Here is a 21,760-nt window from a genome sequence, read left to right as displayed (position 1 = left end):
GACAGATGAGCTACCTGCTGCCAGGTGCTCCCTGGGTAGGGGGTAGACTCCAATCTGGCCTTCTGCACATCCTTCCTTTCAGACTATTTCCTTTTGTTTCTTTGTTTTGTCTCCCAGCCCACCCGCCCCATCCATTTCTTTTAAAGATATATACTGAAATAGTTATGGATGAAATGGAACACTATTTGGGATTGCTTCAAAAAAATCAGAGGAGTGGGTACAAATGATAACACAAGTGGCCCTAGATAGGTTAGTGTTGATGCCAAGTGAGACAACAGAGACTGGTTCAAGTCTCTCTACTTTCCCTAATCTGTGAGAATATAAATTAAAAACTAAACACAAACCAAAAAAAAAAAAGGACTACAAAGGGTGTGTTAGCATGATAAAATTATTCAACAATGAGAATACCCATTCAAATCACAAATTACTTGACAAAACAGGCAGGGATGCTTCTTTCAGAAGGGGAGCCCTGAGAGGAAAGCTGGGGAAGTTGTAGGGCTGACAGGAGACCAGGAGGGCTAGGTACCTAACCTCAAGCATCAGCCTGTCTCTTTCAGTCCTGTGACCCTTGAGGAGCCTTTTTAAACTTTCTGGGCCTCAGTTTCCTTTTCTGTCAAATGAGGACGTGGTGGCTTGTTTGCCCAACAGGGTGTTTGCTTTGTGGATGAGACCGAGACACAACACGTGAAAGCACTTAGTACAACCGTATTCCAGAGTCCAGAGACGCTGGAAGGTGAACCGAGGGCACAAACTACTCATCAAGGCCTATGAGTCACCACTTGCCGTCCACAGAAAAACGAGGCCACCTCGTCGTGAAAATACCAATTCGCTCATTAATCCCTCGGACATCTCAAGACCTTACTACCCGGAGGATGGGTGTAAATCATCGACCTTTACATGCCTCACACTCAACTCAAAAGAAACAAACCAGAAAGGAAGCATGCTTTCCTTTGCACTGGTAGATGCATGTATGTGTGCATGTGAGCACATGCATGTTCTCACTAAGAACACACACCAATCAGACTCTCTCCACTGCACTTGCACTTTGCAGCTACATCACTGACCAAGCAAGGAAAGGGGCAGAGGTCGGCTCCTTTCTTGAGGGCCAGCTGGTCGACAGAATGTGTTCAGTACACGGTAAAACAGCCAGAAGGGCCACTGTCGCTGGCACCATGAGGGCTGTAGGCAGGGAAAGGTCAAGCCAAGAACTTACTGGGCTGCCAGGCCAGCCCTGCCTCTACGGGACAGCCTTGAGGAAATTTAGTCACTGTGGATTTTTCCAACTGTTCCAGAAGGGAGACTTCACAGTGTTTGGAAACCCTGACCAGATCTGCCCTCAAGAATATGAAATCAAATGCCATTCCATGCCAACCAGATAGTGTGTGGGGGTGGGAGAAGGACCCTCTGTCCTTGAGATAGTTACAATCTATTAAAAGTGAAGCCACCATGGGTTAAGGGCATCACAGCACAGTTCATTAGTCTCAATGACAAAATGAACCTAGAACAGGAAGAGGTAAATGTCATGTCCATGGCTGCACCCTGCTAGGAAGTCCTTTTTCAACTCTTATCTACCTATTCCATTCTTCAGTACAAGCCTGCTTCCTGACTGTTCCAGCTCACTAGGTGTCCACTCACAGCAGACAGTGTGTTGCTCGAGGACAGTGTGAGGGGGGAAGTGCTAAGCCTGGCGCTGTGAGATGGCAAACGGAGCCCTGCCCGACCTGACCCACCAGGCTGTTGTAGGAGGGGTGGTGTGCGAGCGTGCGTGTGTGTGTGTGTGTGTTCTGAGGTGCACAGGGATGCAGGAGTCTGGGGATGGGGACAGCACTGTCTGACTTGGCACCATTCTATTTGCTGGGAGCCGGTGTGCTCTCTTGCAGCGCTATGCAAAATATTACTGTTATTAAAGCGGCCGCAGCTGCTGGGCCCACAGCAAGTGCTTGTTTTGATTTGCACTTGGTGGAAATAAGGAGCATCCGATTTTATGTAAGTACCAGGAATGTGAATAAACAGTGAGGGCAGGGAAAAGGAAGTGGGCTCCAAGTGAAGTTTGAAAAATGACTACTAAAACACAAAAAACTCCCCATGTTTTAAAACCATGAGGAAGCTCTCTCATTTTGCTTTGTGTGTGAAGGGAGGAACTTGGTGACCCCTCATCAGAAGTTTCAGCAACCTGTCATTTAAGCCCAGGGGACAATCAAGCTAGAAATGTCCCCAGAGGAGGTGCCCTGTCTACATCCCAGTCCTTGTTAAAAAGCATCCTGCCATCCCTTGAGATGCACATGGCTCTGTGGCATGTCCTCTATCTCCACTCGGGGTGAGAACAACAGCCTGGCCACGCCAGGCAGCACATGCTGGGATCGCAGCCCTGCAGGGTTCCGTCTGAATATGGGGTCAGAGGTCAAAGGGAGGTGTTGACTGCAAAGAGAAACTACTATCTACCAGGTGCCCCTTGGGCTGGTCTCTGACTGAACTGGCCTTCCCTTCCCACCTCCACACAGCCTTCTCATTAGTGAGCGGTGGCGATAGTGGGAACCAGAAGACCTGGATCCTGGATCCTGCACCCGGCTTTGTCATGTGACTTGACTATATACAAAGAGAGCTTTATCAGGTAAGTACTCTATAAGAGAGAAGATGAGGTTGTCTGCTCCCATAAAGATGTCTAGCCTTTGGTATTTTAGCTTATCCTCTTACGTTCCTGAGAAGCACTCCCACCCTACCCCAGCCTCTGCTGAAGGGTAGACCTCAACTCTGCACATCTTTCATGCCACCTCATCGCCTGGACCAGAGGTCACCGCCAACCCAATCCTCCTTCCTGTGAGTGTGATTCACGCACAGACTCCGCTGGCATGGCACACTATGGTGTGTGTGTGGGGGGGGGGCGGTCACAGAGGGCTGGGCTGTCATCCTCTGCTGCTGTCCCCCAAAGCAGAGAAAGCTAACTCTCTCAAAGCATGAAAATGAAAAGCATGCAAACAAAAACCTGCCATAAGCAATAGGCCCCCAAAGCTAGACATAATGCCCAAATTTCCTACCACTCTTGTCCCCATGTTTCATGTCACGTCACCACGGGCCCTGCCAGTCCGTCTCCATTTTGCTTGAACTCGTTTTCTTTTCAGAGAGGCTCTGATACCTGGGGTTTCTGGGTCCCCCAGCCGCTTCGTACACAGATAGCTGGCACTGGGCTAGAGGGTCTCCAAGGCCCTTCGCCAATCGGTTTGTTTTGTTATACAATGACATGGCCATGCCACTTACTGCCCTAATGTGTGCCAGGCTTGACTCTAGGCAGTCGGACAGGGCTGCCCCTGCTCTAAGCCCTGGGCACAATGTTACAGAAAACACAAAGGATCCCGACTTTATTAATAACAGAAAACACTTGGAAGAGTTCATGCTTTCTCCTATCCAAAGCACATCTGGACTCAAATTCTTATTTAAAAAAAAAAAGCCAGACACGTTGCAATAGCAGAGGACTCCCTGAGACCATCGCCCTGAACCAAGCCAGTGCCAAGATCGCCTGCAGTGAGAAGCAGACTGGCACACAGATCCTTGCTCTGCTTGCAAAGCACCTGTGTGAGACCCCGATTTCAGCAAACACTCAAAAGATGAGAAGGGATGAAGGGCTGGGACACTAGAGCACCGGGGACAGAACAAATGGGCGCGACGGAATGCTTGGCATAGTGTGATCAATGCCAATAATGGCACTGGGCGATTGGGTGGAGACTGTCGAACGGGAACCTAACTTGCCATGTAAATTGTCACCAAAACCAGAGTTTGGGTTGTTAGGCTTTTTGGGGGGAGGGGGGAGTTTAAAGAAACACACAGCCCAGCCATCTGGAAAGGGATGGGCCCTGCAAGTCTGATTCCTGTCATCACTGGGAGGGAAATGCAATTGTCCTCTGGGCTTGGTCCTGCTAGTGCATGAGGTTCCGATTTTGTTTTCCCTGCTTCTGGGCAGCTAAATTGGGTGCTGTCTTATCATGGGGAAGAATATTCCAGCTCTTTTTGGGAAATGATACCATAGCCTCAGGCAGCACAGAGGCCCAGCTCTTACGTGACCACAGTGTGGTTCGGCTGTTCACCGGGTGCTGGCCAGAAGCCCATTGGGAAGTCTGGGGGTCCTGGGAGGGCCCAGTGGAGCCAGGTGTCCATCCCACCGCTGGTCAGTTTGAGCCCCACCCAACACTGAATTAAGTCTCGCTTTGCTTACACAGGCAAGAGCCTCTGAAGCACATGGGACTGCATATCCACAGAGATTATGTTCCGCCAGGATGCTGCTTCCAAACCAAAATAGAATTCCTTGTGGTCTCAGGGCTTCAAGCTGTAATCAGTAAAGCGCACACCCAACTGCCAGGCCCGCTTCCAGGCAGGGCTGAGCCTGAGGGCCTCCCCCAGCACTTCCCTGCCTTGAAATCCAACCATCTATGTGGGCTAAGGTCTCCGTGTCCATTTGCACATGTGCACAGTAGAACTGCTCTATGGGCCTTCCAAGGTGGTGACTTCTCAATCAAAACTATCTCCTGAGGCACCTCTGGTCTAGTTCGAACCTGAAAATTTCAGCCAGTAGTCTAGCACTTAACTGCTTTTACCCCTTAGCTGCCTTCGTGACCCCCAAGTCCCAGCACCAATCAAAAGCAGGAGCATTCTCCCCACAGCTGCACCACAGAAGGCACAATCATTTCTTTGATGCATGGAAGGACGGGACACAGGGAGTGTGTACACGGAAGCTGGCAGGAAGGCTTGACAGTGACCCCGGAAACACAGGCAAGAAGGTGCATCTGTGTGGTCTGGGGCAGTGGGGGTAGTGGTACCAAGGGCTGAGCTGTCTCTCACAGTACGCCAACAGTAGCACCGCCCAGGCTACCTTGGACCATTACCTAACAGGGCTGCAGTGAGCCCAGGCAAGGGACCAGACCTTCCTCAACCCAATGTCACCCTGATCGCCAACAGAGAAGACTTCTCTCTTCTCCGTTTCTTGCCTCACCAATGGAGGGGTGGCTTATCTGTCATGAGGACCTCCTGGGCACTGTCTCCTTTAATAATCCAAGTCACCCAACTATGGATCAAATGAGGCAGGGCCAGGCCCAGAAGGAAGCAAGATCCAGCCCATCACTTATGCATGATGTTTAAAGAGCACACGCGCAAGGAGCTGAGGCGAAGACCTGGTGCTACTGCCCAGCGACCAGGCCCAAACCTGGAAACGACCTCTTGAGGCTCCTGGCACAGGCCCCTTCCCACATGGTGGGGGGTATCTGTCCCCAAAGGTCAGACCCCAAGTTCCTGTTTCCACTCCTCTCCTCTGGCCTGGAAGCAAGGTGCAGGACGGGCACTGGGAACCTGCCCCACAGCCCACAGCCAGCCCCTGCTGGAGAACAGAATAGACAGTCCTGCACTCGAGAGGTAAGGAAGCCTGAACTCAATCCCTGCCGTTCCCTATCCAGCTGCAGGCCTTGGACTGGCTGCCTGAAAGCCGTGGGATGGGACAGGACGAGGCTGCTGTGCCACCTCATGGAGTCTACTCTCACGAGCATAGGAAGCCTGAGGGTCTTCTAGCCAACAGATGGCTGCCTCCCCCAGGTTTTGGCAACTCAAGCTGGCAATCTGGGCATCTGATCGGGAGCAGATAAGGGTGACCCCAGTAAGCTGGTGTATTTTGGCCCCAAACAAAGACGTTTGGCATGAAGTATGCTGGGCTGAACTGTAAGAAGTGTTAATTCCTCTCCAACACTGCCAATGGCTACCAGACCCCACACAATTCTTGCAGACCCCTGGGACCGCAGCTTCTCAAGCTGACTAGGGACCCATTAAACAGTCCCAAGGCCTCCTTTACTCTGACACTCAGTGATCCCCGGAGTCAAAGGCTGGGCTGGGATCTGCTAGAGTGCCTGATAACAATCATGCAGAGGGACATGGAAGCCACCAGTCATTCTCATCCCTGCCAAGCCTGCGGGGGGGTGGGGGGGGTGGGGGGGTGGGGGGGGTGGGGGGGTGGGGGGGGTGGAGGAGGGGGCTGCTGGCAGCAGTGGCTTTTCCCACAGAGGTTTACAGAGTACTGCAACCAGAGGTCCCGGAGACCAAAGAAAAGCAAGTTTCTGAAGCTCTTCCTTCTCTCCCAAACACTCTGGCACTAGGAATCGGCAGGAATGAGAAAAACAAGGGCAGATGGCCTTTTGTTGGGCCAGACAAGACTCAATAGAAGCTGCCTTCAAAGCCCCAGTCTACAGTTACAGCAGGTAACCTCTCTGAGCCTTGGTGAGTGTCTGTAAAAGGCAATAAGAATGCAAGGGTTTTACTAGATGAGATGTGTTTTTGAAACCTACAGCTGTCAACGAAGGGCGCACAGCCTGAGCATTTACATCATCTGGCCTTCGGGTCTGAACTGTGCCTTAGGGAGAGCTGCAGCTCTGGTATGTTCAGGGAGCATTCTACATCCCCCCCAAGTGGCCTTCACCTGGACCCCTGCTGACTAGGCAAAGGAGCTTACCCCAAATACCTCTGCCTGGGTCACAGGCTTGGGCCATGGGATCCTGTGTAAAACACAGCCTTCGCTGGGAAGGTTCCTTCACCTCTCTTTGTTTCACCATCAAGAGCTCAGGGTCACTGACAGGAGGTCTTACGCAATGCATAGGATCATCCTTGATTTTACTTAATCCTTTCCAACCAATTAAGCAATCCACTGCCAGAGTCCATTCTGACTTATGGTGACCCTATATACGGTTTTCTGAGGTGGTAAATCCGTATGGGAGAAGGCAGCCTCATATTTCTCCTTCAGAGCAGCTGGTAGCTTTAAACCACTGACCTTGCCATTAGCAGCCCTATGCTTAACCCACTATGCCACGTGGGCTCCATCTGGGTAATGAACGGGCTTCCTAAGTTCAGCGTTACTTTCTAAAGCAGCGCTTCTGATGAGGTCTGTTGCCTGTGTTCCTGTGCATGCTAGCATGCGGGGAGCTGCTAATAGGCTGGGACTTCTGGGGTCTTTATCAAGCACCGATGGCTTCTAGCCACCAGCCTGGAGGACATTCCCCCCCAAAACATAAAGAACACACAAGTAAAATCCAAACCTGACATGGAGAGCAGACATACATACTGATGCAGTTTGGCTGCCACAGCCAGGAACACTACAGAAACAAGAGTCACTCTCCAGTCCACAGTTCATGGGCTTGATAACTGTCAGCAAAATACCTCCTTGCTGTAAGTCCCAAGTTCTTCATCTCTAAGACAGAGCCAGGGTAAAACAGCTCTTAACCCCTGGGCCACCAGGAATCCTTGGAGTTCTAATAACCCAGTGTCATCCACCCCGACTCAGGGTGGCCCTGGAGGACAAAGTAGAACTGCCCCATAGGGTGGCCAAAATTGTCAATCCTCACAGGCACAGGCTGCCTCAAGCTCTCTCCCGAGAAGCAGGCTGGTGGGTTTGGACTTCCTACCTTGCACTTAGCCGCCCAACACTTAACCCGCTGCCCCCCAATGGTGCCACCAGGCCCCTCTTTGCCATGACAGTAGCTAGCTAGAGTCCGAAGGAACAGTGTGTGCGGGGCCCGGCTTCACAGAGTTGTTAGCTGCTGGGTAGTACGGAGCCCAGCTTCTGAGTAGAACTGTTCCATGGGGTTATCAAGGCCAAAAAGAGATGAGGCGCCCCTGGGTGGGTCCGAACAGCAACCTTCAGGCTGGTAACTGAGCCACCGAGGGATCACTTTGCACACCATGACTAAGTGTGCAAAAAGGCCCTTGATAAAGTCCATGCCTTCGTTACTTCTTTTAGACACCTAAAGCTTTCAGGGCACATCAACCTAAGACAAGCATGTGGAGTGAGGCCCTCAGCCTGGCGGCCCACTCCTTCAAGGACACCTGCAGGTTATGTGCTGATGCGGAGAGGCCTTTCTCTCTGCACCCAGGGAGCACACTGCTGGCACAAGACAAGCAGGAAGGTTTTTGTTCTGAACTGACTGACTAAATGGTAATTTGGAGTTACTTCACTTTATAAATGAGAGCCCCACCTTGCTACTATTTCCTTATGTATCTCTTTTTCAAAGACCATTAATGTCTCCATGACAGGAGCAAGATAAAATCTCCAATACCTCAATAAGGCTTATAGCAAAGTATATGGCAAGTACTTTTTATTTTTAAAAGTGTGGATTGAATGCAATTTCTGGATCATGCCCAAAGAAACCACATTTCAATCTTTAAAAACATGAGGAGGGGGCATACTTAGCAGTATTTAAGTATCACTATGAAGAATTCAAAGGTGCCTTAGTGGTTGGTTACATGTTGGGCTGTTAACTACAAGGTCCGAAGTTAGAAACCACCAACTGCCCCGATGGAAACACACAGGCTTTCTATTCCCGTGAAGAGTAACAATCTAGGAAACTCACAAGGGCAGCTCTACTCTGCCTGACAAGATCACTATGAGTTAGCATTCATTTAACGACAGTGATTAAGAACCAATGGTGGGATACGTTATGTGTTGGGCTGTGAACTACAAGGTCAATAGTTCACCAGTTCAAGCCCACCAGCCATCCTGGGGAGAATGAGGCACTCCGTTGCATAAAGATTACAGCCTCTGAAATCTGAGGGTCACAATGAGTCAGAGTCAAGCTGAAGGCAGTGGGTTTTTGAGTTATTAAGAATGCTAGGGAGAGGCGCAGTGGTTAAAGTGCTCAGCTTCAAAACAAAAGGTCAGCAGTTCAACTCCCCAGCAGCTCCAAGGGAGAACGAGAAGGCAACCTGCTTGCACCAAGAGTCACAGCTCTGGAAATCCTGTGGGCAGCCCTATAGGGTCGCTGAGTCATAATCAACTTGTCCCCAGTGGGCTATGAAGAACACAAAGGCATCCTCATGATGCAGCGGTAAAGAGCTCAACTACGAGCTCCAAGGAGCTCCAAGGTTGGAGGTTCAAACCCGTCACTCTAACCCACTGCGGGGGGTGGGGGGGGGGAGGGGGAAGGGGGGAGATGTGTTTCAGAGCCTTGGACCCAATGAACCAATTCAATTCTGTCCTACGGAGTCACTACATGTAGGAATCCACTTGAGGGCAACTGTTAACTCCATTTTACTAGCCCTTTGCCCTTGGAGATGAATAAAATGGAGATAATTGTCCCTCCTTCAGAAATAGTATGAGGATTACATGTAATCACCCATACCATGTGCCTACAACTGGCTTCCCCCCAAAAAACCAAGCTCACTGTCTTCAAGCTGATTCAGACTCATTGTGACCCAGTAGGCCTGGGTACAACAGGCCCTGTGGGTTTGCAAGACTAAGTCTTTAGAGGGGGAAAACTAGCTGCTTCTTTCTTCTGAGGTGTGGTGCTGGTGGTAGTTTCAAACTAATGACTTTTATATATACCCACTGCCCAACACATAACCCAGGATACTACCAGAGCGCCTACAACATGGCCTCGTACTCAAAAAACTCACACTGCCATCAAGCCTGTTTCGACGTATAGCGACCCCATGGGACACAGAACTGTGCCCCTGTGGTTTCCAAGGCTAAATCTTTCTGGGAGCAAAATCGTCTTTCTCTTGCAGAATGGCTGGCAGGTTTGAACCACCGACTTTGCAGTCATAACCCCCTAGGCCAGCAGGCTTAGTAAAGAGCTCAAAAAATGACCTTCATTCACCATGCAGACCTCTCCCCTTGCAGGAAATCGAAACACCAAACTCACTGCCTTTGAGCGGATGCCAACTCCTAGCAAGCCGATTGAACAAGGTAGAACTGCCTCTGTGAGTCTGTGAGACTAACTCCTTACGGGAGTAGAAAGTCCTTTCTCCCACAGAGCGGCTGGTAGTTTCAAACTGCAGACCTGCGGTTAGCAACCCAAGGTGCAACCGCTATACCACCAGGGCTCCGTCCCCTCTCTGGAAGCCCTGTCCAAAACACCAAACCAAACTCTTTGCCATTGAGTGGAAGCTGACTCACAGTGACCCCCCGTGGGATTCTGAGACTGCTTACGGAGTAGGAAGCCCTTCTTTCTCCAGTGGACCAGCTGGTGTTTGGAACTTCTGACCTTACAGATCACAGGCCCACTCATCACCACTGCACCACCATGGCTCCTGGTATTCCCCAATTAGTGGAGAGGCCCACCTACTACCTCTCCACCAGGGACCTGGAGACCCTGCTCCTTTCTCAGGGAAGCCTGGCCTTCCCCAGTCACTTACCAGTGACGTCCCATGGATCACGAGTACTATGGCGGCACTCGGCCGAGTGCTCTGGCTGCTGAATAAGCACAACACGGGCTTTTTGCTGGGAAAACATTCACAGCAGGCCGATGCCTTGGCAGACGGCCAGTTGGTCCATTCCAGCATCCCAGAGGCAGCCCTCTGGGCCAGTCAAGCCAGGGTGCTCTCTGTCATGGGGGAACAAGGGAGGCCTGTACCCCACAGGTGAAGCCCAGAGCAAGCTCTGTCTCTCCTGACAAGACCCTCTGACCCTCATCCTAGCGAGAGTGAACTAAGAGCACCAACATCATCTGTGCAGGGAACGCTTCACCAAGGGGAAAGGGTGGGTTAATGTGCTCCCAGCTCAGTGATCTCACAGCATGTGAGTTGAGAAAGATGTATGCTAATTACAAATCCACAGAGCAGAGGAGGTCTGGGCTAAGCAGAGAAGAACTTAATTACTAAACTAGGAAGAGATTCCAAAAAGAATTCCAAACTTCCCAAGCCCAATCCCATTCCTGAGTTTCCACATCACCAAAAAGTACCCAAAAGTTTTTATTCCTAAGAATAACCACAAACCAACATAGCCGTGTGTTCATGAAGTTTCCGAGCCTCTCATTTGTGAAGCACATGCCAACAAGATTTTGTGGCTAACCCAAAACTTCTTATACTTTGGGGAAATAACCTTAAGCCCCCTATTTTCTCAGAATTGAATTCAGATGCCCTTTAGAAGAAACTTACAATAATGTATTTCTTCTCTAAATGTAAACCTGGGGAACAGGGAGAGAAAATAAAAACTCAACTGTTGTATACTTATGTATCCATCAATAAGAAGCTAAAAGATATATTTCACATTTATGCAAAAGCCAAACCCTCAGAAAATCCAACTTTAATATTCAAGAGCTGAACATCTGGGGACAAGGACTTACTGACCAGTACTGTACTGGAATTTAGGGGGGATGACCAAATTCCTTTGACATCCTGAATGAAACACTTACTCTTGCACTTTTGAAAAAGTGAGTGTCATCAGTGTTCGAGTTTCCAGCCTGGATCAATCCCTTCTGGAGTTCATAGGTGATTACACTTGTGTGGCAGAACTGATAGGAAACAGGTGATGCAAAAAACAGGCAATTGGCCATTGCATTCACTTTGCAGTTTAGTTACCCCAAATGAAGACTAAGAACTGTCTTGGAGGAGATTCAGCCAAAATTGCTTTGAGAAGCAAAGATGACAAGATTTCATTTCCTGTTCTGTGGACATACTGTCAAGAAAGACCAGGCCCTGGAGACGGACACCATGCTTACAAACCAGACAGAATCAGTGTTAAAGAGATAGACCCTCAAAGAGATGGAGTGACACCGTGGCTGCAGCAACGGGCTCAAACATAACAATTGTGAGGCGGGTACAGTATCAGGCAGTGTTTGTTCGGCTGCACCCATGGTCGCTATGAATCCGAGCTGACCTGACCCCACCTAACAACAAGGAGCTTCAGTGGTAAAGCAGTTAAAGTACTCAACTGCCAACCCAAAGGTCTGTGGTTTGAACCCACCAACGGTTCATTGGAAGAAAGATGTGGCAGTCTGCTTCCAGATTATAGCCTTGAAAACCATATGGGTCTGTTCTACTTACTCTGTGCTTACTAGGTTCCTGTGAGTCAGGACTGACTGGATGGAACTGGGTTTGGTTGGTTTGGTTAAACGAAGAGCAACAGCAGCTGTATGCAATTTAACATTAACCCAATCCTGTGGTGTGCAGCACGCATACCCTACCGACTCCTTGCCTTATCACCCCTGCACAAACAGCACGCAGCAATGCTATCTGAACCTGCAGAAAGGGCAAGTTAAATGAGCTGACAGCTCTATCAGGTGCACAGAAGAACTTATCTGGGAGGAAAACCACCACTCCGTCTAGTCAATGTCACTCTCTTGGGAGACGCACACACAACGAGTCAAGAAACAGGATGCAAATGCTCCTATTTACCAGCGTGTTCCAATTCATCACAATTAAGTGAAGGGCAGACCCATCATGGGGTTGAATGCCTGGCAACTCAAATTGAATTCCCCGACACTAAGTGCCTGGCTTCTGCAACAGACTGGCGATTCATGAGGATGGAAAAAGCCATTTACCTCTGGCTTCCAAACAAGACCTACTCAGGAGGTATTTCTCCATACGTTTCAAAACGCAGCTCAATTACCCAACTCTGACTCCACGGAGAACTCGAAACGCAGCCCCAACCAAGAAGGAAACAGATTATGTCCAAAGCATCACACAGGCAGGATGACACTACGCACTAACAGACACCCTCCCCACATTCAGGAGGGTTTGCGGTGGTTGGAATGACTGTCTCCAGCAACCCTGGCCCCACGGGTCTCCAGGGCTGTACCAGGAGCAGCCGGCCCACAGAAGCTCAGGCTTCTCTATTAACTTCACAGGCCTGGCCCCAAACCCCGAATCCACCCAGGGAAAGCATCTGCATCCTGTCTTCCTGGACTGCTGGTTTTCACAGGTGAAATGGGTTGACTTGTTTGGAGGGGAGAGGTGCTACAGCACCTGAGATGGTGCTGAGCTCCAGGGCTAATGCCCTAATTTCATTCCCAAACTGCTGGTGACTCCTCTGCCACCCCACCCAACCCCTAATTCACTTAATAGGTTCAAGGGAATCGCCTTGCCCTTGGCCCTGTCCCCCAGCAGCTGGGGGACTGGGCCTCTTGTGCTCCTCAGGACCCCGCGGCATCACCAGAGGTTCCCTGCTGGCAGGTCCTGCGGGCTGGCGCAGCGACCCCGAGCCCCAGCCCTAGTGGGGCCCCGGCTGCAAAGGCCTCTTTGCAGGCCTGCCTTTCGTCACTGGCGTCGGGAGGAGAGGAAGCCCGGCTGGACGCAGTCCCAGAGCGTTCCTTCGGGGTTTTTCCACCAGCCCTTGCCTCCGCCGCTAAGGCTCCCGGAGCCAGCCGGTCTGGCAGCGCAGCATTCATTGCCTATCGCCCGGTCCCTTGCAGGTGACCTTGGCCACGCTACTGCGCCCGCCTGCTCCCGGCTGCCGGACACCACCGACTTGGCGGACTACAGGCGGGTGGGTCACAAGGATGTCACAGAGCGGCGGGCTGAGTCCTGGTCCTGGGAGGGTACCGCCCGCTCTGGCTGCAGCCGCCGGCGGGGGTCAGGGGTCTCCCGGAGGGGGTGTGGTCCCCGGCCCGGCGCCCCCTTCCGCGGGGCTCCGCAGCGCGGGCATCCCCGGGGGCGCGGCCCACCTACCTCTTCCAGCAGCGTGACCGTGTTCCTGCAGTTGTGCAGCCGCGTGGTGAAGCTGGACGTGGTGGGCGAGTTGTAGTCCTCGGTGGTCTCGGCGATGAACTCGGACACGGAGATCTGGTCCGGCATCCTGCCGGGGGGGCGAGACACAAGCGGAGGCGGCGGTGAGGCGGTGCCGGCTCCGCGGGCGCATGAACGCCCGCCGCCGGCCTGGCGCGGCCCCGGAGCGGCGCTCAAACTCCGAGCGCGGCGCGAGGCAGGGGGCTCTCGGGGACCCGCCTTCCAGCGCTCATGCCGGCAGCGCGGCCACTGCGGGTCCTGGGCGGCGGTGCTGCGGGATCGGCGGCCGGCGCTGCCTCCAGAGACGCTCTGACAGGCGGCAGCGAGGGCCTGACTGACTGAGCGCTCCTCACTCCGAGGGCGGGCGGGCGGTGCTCCCGCTAGTCACGGGGACAAACAAGGAAGTGTTCTGCGCACGCGCGCCGCCCCCCTCCCCTCGCCGCCGCCGCCCGCGCGCCGCCCCCGGCGCGACCCGGCCACTCCCCCGCCGCCCGCGCACCGCCCCCGGCTCGGCCTGACCACGCCCCCGCTGCTGCGCGCGCCGCCCCCGGGTCGGTCCGGCCACGCCCCTGCCGGGCGCACAGCCCCCGCCCCGCGGGCCTCCGGAAGCTTGCGGGCCCGCGGCCACCCCCGGAGCGGTTACTTCTGCGAGCTCGTTACGCGAGCGTTTTGTAAGAAAGGGGACCAAAAAAAGTTGCACGCGTTCTTTTTTAGTCCCGTGTGGGTGCAGGAAACGAGGCCGGGCGAGCCGCTTCCCGCTGCGCGGGCGCTGGCCGAGGTGAGGGGGTGTGCGCCGAGCAGCTAGCGGGTCGCCCGGGCTTGCAGTGGCCAGCTCGCCCGCAGGCCTCCCCCTTCCCTCACTCCTCCCTCCGCTGGGCGTCCGCTGCTGCAAGCAAGTTCTCAGCAGTTTCCTTGGTCTCTCAACTGCTACGTGCAGACAGATGCAAGGCTTTCGATCCCGTTTGCAATGATCCTTTCTCTGGCACTCAGTTATCAAACCAGGAGGAAAGACGACGGCCAGGGAGCGTGAAAGGCGCACCCCTAGGCACACGTGGTGTCCAAGGCTAACAGATGCCAGCCAAATTTCAGTGCAAATGCACCAACACACTGCTCATCCCTCGGCCCGACAGATGGCTATTTTTTAACTAGCTCCGTCTACTTACTCCTATAAATCCATTTAGTTTCTGAACATTGATTACTAATGAAATTGGCTTTGAAAAGAGAAAAGACTTGGCCCTGGGGAATGCCTCAGGAAGACTGGTTCCTGTATATGGAGCAGACCAGGAGTGCTCCTTAGCCTCTGTCTCCCTAATGGGAGAGCTGCCATCTTGCATGGCTAAGTGTCCTCCTCAGGTCCTAGAAGCAAGACCAGGGATCTCTCTCGCACTAGGCTTGGTACAATGGCTGTGAAATGAAGATACGCTAGGTCCTTTTCTGTCAACAAATGTTAACTAAATGCCTACTACTAGTCTTGGGGAGGGGAGATAGAGGAACCATAAAGTCTTGGTTCTGAAGAAGCAGACACCCCAGGACTTCAACGTGCATGCGCAAATGGAATTGAACATATAATGGAATTTCCCCAACTTTTGGGAGCACCCTGGGATAAGGAGATAAAGGGGGCAGTGATGGTACTTGCTGCTATCGAGTGAGATCCGACTCATAGCAGCCCTGCAGGGCAGAGTGGAAACTGCCCTGGTGAGTTTCTTAGGCTGGGAATCTTTAAGGGAGCCAAAAGCCCCATCTTTCTCACACAGAGGGGCTGTTGGTTTCAAACTGCTAACCTTATGGTTAGCAGGCCAATGCTTCACCTATTACACCCACCGAGGCTCCTCAGTAGGGGTTCCTCCAGGAGAGCCTGATTTGATTCCCACCTGGTGTACTGCGTGTCCGTGGAGGCTTGCAGGGTTTGTGACAGGGAATGTATTTCAGCTGAGCTTAGAGGCTGGCCTGGTGATCTAGCCACTGCCACAAACCAGCCAATGAAGACCCTGGTCTGGTCTGAGCCATAGCCAACCGTGTCCTGTCAGCGGTCATGTTCCTCACAGCTTACAATGGGGCGATAGAGTGCCCGTGGAGTTAGTGTTATAAAGGCCTCTGGGACAAGGTGGCATCTTGAGCAGAGAAAAAGAAGGGCAGTGAAGGATAGATGCCCTCCTGGCTGCGGAATCTTGGCGCTCAGTTGCCTCCCATGCAAAGGAGAGAGAAGGGCACCAACCAACCGCCTTAGGCTTCTATGTGAGTTAGACGACGTTGGATGAGAAGCCACTTGGGGCACAGGAAGCCGCTCTGAAACTCCCAAGATCCACGCCACAGCCTGGGCTGCATCTCCAAGGCTGTTCCTCCCAGCATCCTCCAAGGGGCCATGCTAGGGCCTCGTTAACTCAAGGAAGAGTTCTTTAAGGAAAGACACACAAATGAACACCCTTCCTGGCAAAGTGAAGTGTTGAGAGGCACTCTTAAAAATAATAATAAAAATAAGCGGATAAATAAGCCAGCACCCACTCTCTTGTGAGCATTTTAAAGGCTTGCTGATCTGGGGATAGAGAGGCAAGCGGAGAGCCGAATGGAAGACCCCCAGGGTCCTGGAGGGCTGACAGACCATCCACCTTTGGATTATGAGCCGCCCAAGGGAAAATCCTTTTTATACACCTGTAAATGTCTCTGACTTGGAGACAGTCCAACACCCACTAGCTTCAGTTTGAATGGCATAGGGGGTATGCACTGAGCTGCTGACCATAACATCAGTAGTTCAAACGCGCCAGCTGCTCCGCTGGTGAGAAGAGGAGGCGGTCTGGTCAAGATTTAAAGTCTCAGAAACGCAAAGGGGCAGAACTGCTCCGTCCTACACAGTCGCTAAGAGTCAAAATGGACTCTGGCAGTGAGTTTGGTTGCAGCGTAGGTTTGGGGTGCCTGGATGGTACATATGGTTAATGAGCTGCGTACTCGAATCTACCCAGAGACACTTCAGAAGAAAGGCCTGGCAAATGACATCCTAAAAGGCAGCCAAAGAACCCCCCATGGAGCACAGTTCTCCTCTGACACAGATGGGGTCGCCATGAGTTGGAATGGCACTGGTAGCTTGAGCTGCTAATTGCTTAAGTTCTCTGAGCCTCAGTAACCCCAGGCTACCTGACCCCTAGGCTTCCACTACTCCGTGCAGGTCATATTCTAGGCTGGAAACAAATTAAAACTTTGGTTTTGCATTTAGACTATTCTTTCCTCTGTTCAGGAGCCCTGGTGGCATCGTGGTAACGTGCTGGACTGCTAACTGCAAGGTCAGGAGTTTGAAACCACCAGCTACTGCTCAGGAGAAAGACTGGGCTCTCTGCCCCTGTTGAGAGTTAGTTTTAGAAACCAACAGGGGCAGTTCTACTCTGTCCAACGGGGTCACTGTGAGTCAGAATCCACTGGATGGCAGTGAGTTTGGCTTTTGTTTTGGTTCCTCTAGTCCCAAAGCATCATCTAACACCTCCCCTGGGCTTGGCATAGAGTAGACACCCAGTAAGAAATGTATGCTGATATTCAAAGCCTGGAATAAAGAACTCCCTCAATTCTAGGAAGCTAGATCCCAGAGCTTGCTCTCCTAAGAACGGAAGCTGTCACCTTAGGCCTTGGAGTCATCACGGGTAAAAGGAAGGGCTGGGTGTGTGCACACGTGCACATACATGCCCCTCAGCCGCAGCGGACTCTGTGTGTCTGCTCAGATCTGCACATACAAGGCAGGAAGGGTGATTACTAAGAGCGCACGAGGAGCCCTGGTGGAGCAACGGTTAAACACTCAGCAGCTTGGCCCCGCCCATGGCTCTCTCCACAGGATGCCTGTGGCCTTTGGTAAAGAGGACGCCTGGGAAACTCCACAGGGCAGTTCTACCGCATCCTGGTGTCCTGGAGGGTCTCCGAGCCTCAGAATCAACTAACAGCAACCGGTTAGGCAACATGCAATGGTCATCGGCCAGGGATCTTTCTCCTGGCAGAATCTGCCAGGACCCAAACTGCCGCCGCCTAGTGCTGCTTCAGTTTCATTTGAAGATTGTTAAGTATCTGCTCCTCCCCCCAGCTGCTGTGGCCAAGAACGGAATCCACAAACAATAGGATACTGTGCTCTGGAAAGTGTATACCCCTTGGACTCGGGGGCTACAATTAGAATTTCAATGGCTCACACCCTCGCCACCATTGTTGGGGTTTGTGGGCACATAATCCTCTTTATATTTGAAACCTTATCCCAATGCAAACCACCTACACCTCACCTTCCTTCAAATACCTGGAAAACTATTCCTGGATATCAGAAACGAAGAGAAATGGGGAATGGTTTCTCTGTGTGGAGTGGCTCAGAAATTACCGGCCATCCTCTCCGGAGCCAGGACACACCCACATGCACATATCCATACAGAACAGGAAGCAAGGGGTAAAATGGATTTGTGACATGGGTCTGGGTTTGAATCTCTACTTTATCACTACTTCTTCAGTCCCTATCCCAGGGTCAGGGAGTCCCTGGATCCTGTTGTCCACTAACTCGACTGGCTGCTAAGTGAGAAAGTGGTAGTTCGAGTCCACCCAGAAGCACCCAGGAAGAAAGGCCTGGCAATCTACTTCTGAAAAGGGCAACCCCCTGAAAGTCCTATGAGGACAGTCCTGCTCAGACACACACAGGGTCACCATGAGGCAGAACAGACTGGAGAGCAAATGGCCCATCTCAGGTCAGAGATGGCGCTGGTGGGTATCTACCTCTGTAGTGTCTGGATGCACTCAGGCACACTCCAACACAGGTACCCGACAGGGGAGCGTGCACAGAGATGGAAGATGATGGGAGGTCCCTTCCCTGGGTCTAGCATACCCGAAGGCCAGTATGGTTTCCACTGCTGAAAAAAACCTGTTCTCAGCGGTACCTCATCTAGGGGGCTCTGTTAGACCCAGTGTGATTCCCAACCCAGGCAACCCAAGAAAGCATCGTACGCATTTCAGTCACCTGATAACGTCGGTGCTTCTTTTCTTCCCTCTGAACCAAGTGGCGGGGGGAAAGGGTAGGGGGAGAGTGGGGGGTGTCTGACCTCCCATGTTTTACTGCTGGGCTCCCGTTGCCGTGTCAGCATCACCACGAAAGACTGGGTTTGGTTTTGGTTTGTTTACCCATGTTCCTTGGACAAGGGCTTGGCAAGTGCACTCATGCCATTTCCTGTGGGAGACAATGCCTGCTACAACGCCCAAATGGATGTGATGACACACTCCAAGGGCCCCCACTGGAGGAGTCCCCGAGAGGAGCGAGGACAAGGCTGGTTTGGAGACCAAACCCACCCTGGACGCTTCCTCCCCCGATCCCTGGCCGCTCCCTTTGACAGACGGCAGATGACGTACAGTGGAGTAATGTAAATACCTGCCAATGGGGCTGTGGAGAACATTCTTGTGCTGACCAGTCACTCTTAAAAGTCATTGGTGCTGGTCATGTGTCACGCACACTTCTGACTCACACAGCCACCACGTAGGGTCACAAACCCCACTACCTGGGCGGGATCCCGAAGGCTGGAGGTCTCCCTGCCCGGCGGCTGGGCAAAGGAAGGAGGAGCTGGAGTGGTTTTCCACCCAGCGCTACATGCTCCTCAAAGGTGATGGGGTCCATAGCCCCAGGATCATTTTCTGGGAGCCATTTATGTTATTGTTTTTCCTCCTGGGGAACTTGGACAAGCCCAGCCCAGATGCAAGCTCGACTGGTCAGAGGACACTCCTTTTCCTTAGTCACAGGGCCGGAATTCACCTGAACTTTGAGGTCAGCCCTCTAGCCTCTCTCTGTTAGGATCTTGGGGGCCATTGGAGTGGGGGTGGGCCAAGGGAACCTTCACCCACCTACTCATGTATGCATGCAGAGAGGAAGTTCTCTGGAGTCAAATAGCTGTTGGAGGTAGGGCTGGCCTCACAGGACCCCAGGAGTTCCCAGGGGCTATGGGCTAAATCATACCCATCTCTGTGTCATCTCAGGGACTCAGGGAAGGGTACTGGGGCCCCAGACTTGGCATTTTACAAGCCAGAGCTCCTGCAATCCTGGGAGGCGGTATGTTTTGGACTGGAGAAACTCAGCAACACAGCGTCTACTCAAGGTCAAGAGATAGTAGTAAATGGAGAACTGGAATTCGCTGTTGGCCGGATCTCACCCTTTCGGGCTTTTGCTTCTCCGTGGAAGGCACTGCCTGTCACAAGCCCCACTGGCCCCGATCACTGTGCTTGGAATGGAACTGGCAACCTTTTACCAACCACTTCATTTCTAATACATAGGGTACAGCCGCCCGTGGAGAGAGATCAGGGTGTTCTATGGAATTCCTAAAACTTGCCATCTCTAGGAGCGGGGGATTTTAAATCTTGATTTGCTTCTGGAAAAGACTGTCACCTGGAGAGAAAGAGAGAGAGAGAAAGAGAAAGAAAGAGAGAGAGAGAGAGAGAGAGAGAGAGAGAGAGAGAGAGAGAGAGAGAGAGAGAGAGAGAGAGAGAGAAAGCCCTGCAAAACTCGCAGCTTTCTTTTTCCCTGGAAATCTGTTTGGATGTGAATTTAGGGGGTCAAGTTTGGGTCCCTCCACTTCCAAATGTCTCAGGGCCAGAGCAAACCTCTCTGGCCTGCCTTCAAGGTTCAACAGCTTGTATTTCTCAACTAGATTGTGAATTTAAGAATGAAGAGCTATCCTCTTCACTGTTACAGCCCCAGAATCCCAGGCATTTATGAGATATTTGTTGGAGGGAGAGTAAGGAGGGACAGACGTGGGGGAAGGGGAAAGACTGAATAAATCAATGTTTCCAGGGGAGGGATATGACAGGGATTGGAAAAGGAGTCCAGGGAATAGAGCCCTGGCCCTCTGAGTCACTTCCATCATCTCATATCATCACAAACTAACCGAGACAGAAGTTCCAGGATAATATGGTTTCTAATCCTTTCATTCCTCAAATGAGGAAATTGATTCCTGAGAGCTCAAGTGACTTGCAGATTGGTGGAGGAAGCAGGGCTTGGAAGCCAGTCTCCTGGTGCCCAAAGATTTCTCCACTCCTCCATCTGTCCCAATTATGTTTCAAGGATGGGATTCAAGACCTTGTCCTTCGAAAAATATCTGCAATGCCCACCTAGAAGCAAATTATGTTGATGTTTGCATCATATTATCCAGGAATGCCTGCAGGCACTTGTCATATACTTAAAAAATGACATTAAACGTATAAAACGTGGCACACAATTAACAGTCCCCCTAATGTTCAGCAAAAAGACCGCCTCAAAGCGCTCATCTCTTGCTTTCACCTCTCATCTCTCTCTCTCACACACACACACGCACACACTTTATTTTCGTTCCCATTCTCTAAAGCCAACAGACTAAACTGGGGCACTTGAGGGCAGCCAGTGTCCTCGATGGTAATACAAGATCTCCGCGTGTCATCCCCTGGCCTTCCGTATGACCTCATTTATAAAAGGTGAGAAGCTGACAGATAATGAACGTTTTGTGACTTGTATGGTGGGTCGCTTGTCATATTTTTGTAAGCAACCCACACCGACCCTGGAGCACATGCCGAGTCCAGCCTGGCTCTCCCTCTTTGCCAGGTCTCCTGGGATGCCAGGATTGATTCAGGCCTTCCCCCCTTGGTCACTGTCAGAAATGCGGCTAATGTACCCTTTGTCCATCAGTACAGAACTACTGGGTTGGAATCGCTCCAATCTGGCCTGTTCCACAAGCAGTAATTACTCAGCTCTGCAGCTAATGGTTAAGAGTGGGCGATCTGGCGTCAGATTAACTTGGTTCAAATCCTACCTCTGCCCATTTAAGATATGTGTTCCCTTAGGCAAGTAACCTAAGTAGAGTCTTCATTTAAAGTGACGATAGTGATAAGACACCTCTCACCAGGTGGTTGTGACATTTACACAGGATAATGCACAGGATACTTAGTACAATGCCTGACATATAATAAAAGGTGATAATGGTTAGCTACTCTGGCATAGCTGAATATCGTGGTTGACTCTTCTATCCATAGTCTTTGTGAATCCCAGGTGAAAAGGGAGAAGCTTTCCTGGCCCACAGAAAGAGTAAAGCTGAGTGCCTTCAGGCAGGAGACTGGTTTGTACAGTGAAGTGTCCTTAACAGAACTAAAGGAGTTTGGAAAACTTGCCTGCATAGGGCAGAGACCATGGGAAATGTGTGGCAGAAGTGAAGAACCGCAGAGACACTTATTTAGTTACGGTTGAGAATAGGTATTGTGGACAAAAGAACTGTATCCGTAACATTTCTGATCCTGACTTGTGATCCATTAGCTTCCCTAATAAAATCCATGATCATGA

The 21,760-nt window shown here is 51.7% G+C and overlaps 1 protein-coding gene across 8 annotated transcripts in view; it reads right to left on the bottom strand.

Moving 5' to 3' along the window:
• ASAP1 (ArfGAP with SH3 domain, ankyrin repeat and PH domain 1) overlaps nt 1-21,760 on the bottom strand; it is a 289,743-nt gene that overhangs the window by 199,679 nt on the left and 68,304 nt on the right. For all 8 annotated transcript variants that reach the window (XM_075549251.1, XM_075549253.1, XM_075549257.1 and 5 more), the window contains exon 3: nt 13,408-13,534. In XM_075549251.1, coding sequence (XP_075405366.1) covers nt 13,408-13,534 — 127 coding nt within the window. The remainder of the gene's footprint in view (nt 1-13,407; nt 13,535-21,760) is intronic.

The sequence above is a fragment of the Tenrec ecaudatus genome, chromosome 5 (genome assembly GCF_050624435.1).
Source record: "Tenrec ecaudatus isolate mTenEca1 chromosome 5, mTenEca1.hap1, whole genome shotgun sequence".
Lineage (NCBI taxonomy): Eukaryota > Metazoa > Chordata > Mammalia > Afrosoricida > Tenrecidae > Tenrec > Tenrec ecaudatus.
This window is presented reverse-complemented; position numbering and strand designations above follow the sequence as displayed.